Source organism: Pinus tabuliformis, chromosome 7, assembly GCF_031772625.1.
Source record: "Pinus tabuliformis cultivar Carrire ecotype Pingquan chromosome 7, CPIR1, whole genome shotgun sequence".
In the NCBI taxonomy this organism is placed as follows: Eukaryota; Viridiplantae; Streptophyta; class Pinopsida; order Pinales; family Pinaceae; genus Pinus; species Pinus tabuliformis.
In genome coordinates, this window is record NC_142293.1 from 64,691,620 (window position 1) to 64,698,262 (window position 6,643).

The 6,643-nt window shown below is 36.2% G+C and overlaps 1 protein-coding gene across 1 annotated transcript; it reads right to left on the reverse strand.

Moving 5' to 3' along the window:
• Nucleotides 1–2,908: 2,908 nt before the first annotated feature.
• LOC149245222 (uncharacterized) lies at nt 2,909–5,842 on the reverse strand. The gene has a single exon (XM_089457706.1). The coding sequence runs from the start codon at nt 5,568–5,570 to the stop codon at nt 3,945–3,947; it is 1,626 nt and encodes a 541-aa protein (XP_089313832.1). The 5' UTR covers nt 5,571–5,842; the 3' UTR covers nt 2,909–3,944.
• Nucleotides 5,843–6,643: the final 801 nt, after the last annotated feature.

Here is a 6,643-nt window from a genome sequence, read left to right on the forward strand (position 1 = left end):
TTAGCAATGGAAATGTCTCTCTAGGAATGCTACTTATTAACATGAATGTTCCACTCATATCTCCTTGTTCTAGGATGTCAGTTGAGGGCATGCATACCCCATATATTAGATTTCCTTTTGGGAGTGGAAACATTGTTAGATCAATACCCTCTTTTACTTGAAGATCAAACTTCTTAAATGTGGAGAAGAACTCAACATTGGAAGGGCAAATTTCAAGCCTGTAAATTTTTTCTTTGGTACAAGACGCTCCCAAGTTACACAAAGTGAACTAGTGAGCTACTCATTAGTTGCACAAAGGAACCTCGGGTGTGCTTGTGGATTGTTCGAAGGAAACTAGCAAGCAGTTGGTATTGTACCCAAACACAATTGCAAACAAAGAACTAAGCAAGTGAAAAATTAGAAGAAACAAGCAAGGAACTTGAACTCTTTGATCCTATTGCAACAAAGAGAAAAATGGAAAAAAAACAAACAACAAACAAAGCTGGAAAAATGATGAGGAACAATCCTTGAAAAAAAAAAGGTAAGGAATTCTCCCTAATGGAGTTGTCATTTTCATTTTTGGGAAATGTCCCTAATGAGTAGGGTTGATCTTACTAACAAAGCGAATAAAGATAACTAACTTGGTTGATCTTACTAACAAAGCGAATAAATATAGCTAACTTCTTTTCCAGAATTCTTCAAGTTATATTATTAAATGTGAAAGAGATAGTAGGGGAAATTCCTAGAAATAGAAGATCAATTCCCTTGACCTTTGCAAGCAATCCGGGTAGCAAATTTTTATCACCATGTTCTTTTCCAAATCTCCACAGAAGTCAAGAAACAACTCTCAAACTCAATCAAGCATATAGGCAAATAATATAACCTTGCAATAAATAAATTCTAATTAATTCCATTCACTCCCCATCTAGTCAAACATATCAGGAGAGAAATATACAATGAATTGGAGGGGAAGAAGGAAGAACTTTATATATAAAATGTAAATGTTACAAAAAGCTTTTACCCAATTTGTGTTGCTCAAACCATTGTCATCTAACTCTAGATTCCTACACCCAAGCGACTTATAAACCTCTTCCACCTACAAAGTCTTATCCTTACACTGACAGGGAAGTTCAATGAGGGTTGAAACCTTACACACTGGACAAGGCTCTCAAAACCAAGTGGTTATGAATCTGGAGAGACTATATAAGCCTTTGGACAATTCTCCAAACAGTTCTCCAGCATGTAATTATGTTAGCTGGTCTTAGTGACTTCCTCCAACATATCACTCTTATTTATAGATCAGAAATTAAACCGCTAAATTTGTAGGATGAACCATTGAAATTAAATTATCATAGTTATTGCAAGCTCTCAAAACCAAGTGGTTATGAATCTGGAGAGACTATATAAGCCTTGGAAAATTCTCCAAACAATTCTCCAGCATGTAATTATGTTAGCTGGTCTTAGTGACTTCCTCCAACATATAACTCTTATTTATAGATCAGAAATTAAACCGCTAAATTTGTAGGATGAACCATTGAAATTAAATTATCATAGTTATTGCAACTAGCTATCTAGTTGCCCTTTTAGACAAAAATTAAATGTGCATCGTGCAAAATTTAAATTAGATCAGAAATTAACCCTCTAAATTTGTAGGATGAGCCATTGAAATTAAATTATCATAGTTATTGCAACTAGCTATCTAGTTGCCCTTTTAGACAAAAATTAAATGTGCATCGTGCAAAATTTAAATTAAAAAGCCAAAGAAATTAAAAGCATGTCTACACCGAAAGCATGACACTAATAGATCTTGATGTAAGGAGCTTAAAAACTAGGCATACTAAACACCCACCATTTGTCTTAACAACCCCCACTCAGTTGGGACAACCCTATGCCTTAAGCAATTTCACATCCTATTAATCAAAATAAGAATTGTTATTGCCGCTTAGTGGAGGCAATTGTAGCACCTTGTGGCTGAAAGCACTTCTAAATTAGTCAGAGTTCCATTGAAATACATAACAGTAAATAATACTGTAGCAAGAACCATAATTTGGATGACCCCACTTTTACAATAAAGCGTCACATAAACAAGACACTTGAATCGCTTGTAGCATTTATTACATTCAAATAGAGAACATATCCTTAAAACTATGAGACACATAAAAATATACTAGACAGAATAACTTAAGGATTTGAACTTCAAAAAATAAGCTAAAAACAATAAGAATTTTGATGGTATTTATGATGCCGAACAATCTAAATGTACCATAACTTGAACCGAAAAGATAAATAAAAACTTGATTTTTCAATACAGTTTGTAAGCCAAAAGAATTCACCGTAACATGGGAGACTGGATATATCCTGTTTGGAATGCTCCAAACATCTCAGGGAAAAACAGCCTACAGATATTTCAACAGAAAAAACTAGAAAGATTGCCCTTCGAATTTTGTACAAATATGCAGAACCCACTTCTGCAATTACAACTTTCCATTACATAATGTGCGTGTGTCTTTCTTTTAAGAATCATTAGCAATATCAATTCCAGAGAGTGCATACAGATATTATCTGTTACATGGCAATATTGTGCATTGATAGATTTATCTTTCATTGCAGGACAAAAGTGCATATACCACATATAGTCCCTTGTAAGGTAATACTGGAAATATCATCTATGTCTTGCATGCTTCATCCATTTTTCAGTAGGCACCATTCACAGCATGTCCATCTGTGTTTGTGTGCTAAGGGCTCATCTTCAGCTTTCAAGGGTTGTATACTAATCAATGTTATCAAAACTGAACTGGTCATCAAGCCAGTCAACCCAAGAACCGGGAACTGGACTAGAACTGGAAAAAACCAAACCGAAAAGTTGGTTGATCAAAAAATACATAAAATATTAAAATTTAAGAAAGACATATATATTCATGTGTATCCATATGAATCTAAACCATTTATACACAAATATGCAAAAATTCTAATAGTGCATAAACCAAAATAGCACTTAGTGCAATATACCACTGAACCAAAATACATCAAGAAATAGGCTCTAAATGGCCTCTAGAATCCAAAAATAAGCATAGTACTACAGTACTACAGCTACTAGTGCTAATGGCTATCATCAGAATCATCCTCCTAAGCCTCAGCCTCAGCCTCAGAATGAGCAGCCTCTACAATGGGATTCTGGCTTGATTTCCCTGGCCCTGAAAGTTGTGATATCTCTTCCTATGGAAGTGGGTCCAAGTCCATCTAAGAAAGGTTTTCATTGTTAAATGTTAGTGTCTGAGTCTCCACAACCCATTTTGATGATGGATCAAAATCACCCAAAACTATGTTGCTTGATTCAGGGGTATTGTTCAGCGATTGGTTACACCTCAACCTAAAGTTGTATCAAACATAAACCATGTCATTCAACCATTTTTGCTCCAAATGGTCCCTTTAAATAGCTTTAAAAGGAACCTAGGGTCGCTTTAGAGGTGGGCCGTCTCACAAAATTTAATTTAATTAAAAGAAAAAAATGGTTTTGAGAGGTCCAAAGTGTATTGTCCGGACTGTTACGGAACCTGCCAATTCAGTGAAAAAAGACCAGTTCAGCTGAACTGGCCTTTTCCAGTTCCAAACTACCGGTCAGACCAGTTTGGGGTAAAAATGATCAGACCAGCCAATGCCACCGGTTCTAGTGCGGTTCCAATAACACTGATATTAACACACTTAATATTGTAAAAGTGCAAAATCTTGTGCTGTCTCTAATCATTGAAGCAACCTATCATTATACTCAATTTGCCAACTGAATGACAAGTCCCTCTATGTACACTTGTAAGCAGCGCTGAGTTCACTCGCTGGTATAAGATCAGTTGCAAAACATAAAAGATTCCCTGCAACCTTTGTTCAGGGCGTTTGAGATTGTGTTGTTCAACCTTCTCCCATCGAAGACAAAGAGAAAGTCCAAGCTGTTTGATAGCTACGATAATCATTCAATGAGCATCCGTTGAAATGCCATCAAAAAGCTTCTCGATTATTTCAAGGTTTCTTTCCTTTAGAACTCCCTTAATTAGCATGTCCCAGGCATCCCGGTCAGGATATATTCTTTTCTTTAAAATTGCATTGACGACCTTCGTGATATTCCCTGTCTTAGATGACTTGCAGAGTCCATCTACCAGGATTCTATATGTGAAAGTATTTGGAACACAACCCTTATCCAGCATCTCCTCCAAAATTTGATTAGCTTCATTAGCTTTACCTGCCTTACAGAATCCAATAATGAGCATGTTATATGTAAACACATTTGGAACGCATCCCTTTTCCAGCATGTCATCCCAGAGCTTGCAGGCCTCCTGCAACTCACCCTTTTCACAGAGCCCATTAATCAACGTGTTGTAAGTGACAATATTGGGTATACAGCCCCTGACCATCTCGTCGAAAAGCTTCCTTGCACCATAAACATCACCCTTCTTGCAAAGCCAATAGATAAGTGTACTGTAAACGACATTATCCGGTGTACAATTCTTGTTCAGCAATCTCTTCCACAGCATTCCGGCATCTTCCACTGCACCCTCATTGCAGAGACCATCAATAACCTTACTACACAGGCTCGGGTTGGGTATCATCTTTCTATCAACCATGTTATCCAACAAGCTCACGGCCTCGCTGATCTTGCCCTCTTTGCAGTAAGCTTCAATAACTACACTGTATGTAATGTCTATGATTGGACAGCCATTCTCCTCCATATGATCCATAAGCTTCACAGCTTCCTGCAACTCTCCTCGCTTACAATGCTCATCGATCAATATCGTATATGAAACTGGATCCGGAACCCACCCCTTGCTCAAAATTTCTTCAAACAGCCTCATTGCCCCGTGCATATCCCCACGGTTGCAAAGGCATCTCATAATCGTGCTGTAAGAGACAACATTAGGACCGCATCCTTGTTTAGGCATTTCATCAAACAATTTGTATGCAGCCTCTAAATCGCCCATTTGACAAAGGGCTTTGAGGACAATATTACAGGTAAAGACATTGGGCACCACACCGATTTTTCTACAGCTGAGATACAGCGACTGCACCAGGTTAAAGCGCTTGGTTTGAACCATGGCATTGAGAAGAGTGTTGAAGGATTTCACAGACGAATTACATCGAAATTCATGCATTCTGAAGTAGGTTTTCATGGCTTCCTTGGGTTTATTGGCGAAGCCATAGCTTCTGATCACGACGATGAACATACTCTCACTGCATTTCACATCGTCCTTCTTTAATTGCTGCAGGACATTCTCAAGGCCTTCAAACTCTCTGGACAATGCGAGCTTTTCGATCATTTTATAGTATGTTTCATAAGTGTGCTTGTAACCCAAATGATAGCGGGCTGCGTAGGTGAAAATGTCTAGGGCTAACTGGACATTTTGGACGCGGATTAAGAGGCGAAGCATTCGATTTGGATTGAGTTTTTGAGGCCAACTTGTGATGGGGGGCGTCACTGTGTACATCTTGAGCTCTTTGTCATTGGATTGTATGGCATTTTCTGCAGAAGAAAAGGCAGCAAACGATGATCTAGAAGCGCGGAATTGAGCATTGATTACCTGGAGTTGTCTGAGGACTGCGGCCATGGTCTAGACTTCCCCTGCGTTAGCCTTCTGATACGCCTGGGGGTCAACGAAATACTACCATGCTTCGCAAGTGATGTCTGAGTTAGAAACCTACTCCATTTCAAACTACAAAAGATTGTCTAACCTGCATAGGAGCCGGATTCCGTGAAAGGAGCATTGGAATTTCTGGACTCTTAAAATACAGCCGGGTTTCGTGAAAGGAGCATCGGAATTTCTGGACTCTTAAAATACAGTGCCGGATCGCAAAGGTATAAATGAAAGCTCTTTCAACTTATAACTCGCACGCACAAGAAGATAGGAAAGGGGAGAGTTTATAGAAGCTTTTTTAATCTTAAATTTATCTATAATTATTTAATATTAGGGTGTAAATAATTGATTATCAAAATTACATTAGGGATAGGTATATTAGATTTTTTTAATAATATTTAAATTAAAATTATATTTGTAGTGTTGTATTAAAATTTAAAAGTCTTTTTGATGGGTTAAAAGTTTATTTTTTTAAATATTAAAAATAAGATTATGGAATAGGGTATTTTAATTGGTGTGATTTTCTTAATAATGAATAAACTATATTCAAGATAAGAGTTAATTATGGTTGTTTTTATTATCACTGAAGCACCAATTATAATAAATTTTATCGCTTCCCAAAAAAAATTATCGCTTTCCAAAAAAACTTAAATTATATGGTTGATCATTTTGCAGGAAAGGTAATGAATATTAAATGATGTTGAATTTAACTTCAGATTTCAGTTATTTTAAAGCCTTTATATATCATCTCAAAATACCTCTATATTAAACATAGAAATATATGATTTAAGATTTAAAAAACAATAACCTATACCAAAGCATATTTATCATTAATATTGATGTAATTATACCTCGAAATTGAAGTACTAGTATGTAAGTCACTTCCCAACACACTCTATATCTATATTGAATTGAAGGTGGCCAATATTTTGGGATTTCAAAAGTTAAAAAAATAAATTTTATATTAAATTGTATTAAATATCAAAATTTAAGAACACATATTTTTGTTAGTCATTTATTCATCCATTTAAAGAAAAAAAAGTTAA

Coding starts and splice junctions, on each gene's coding strand:
- LOC149245222 (XM_089457706.1), bottom strand. CDS start 5,570: ATGGCCGCAGTCCTCAGACAACTCCAGGTAATCAATGCTCAATTCCGC.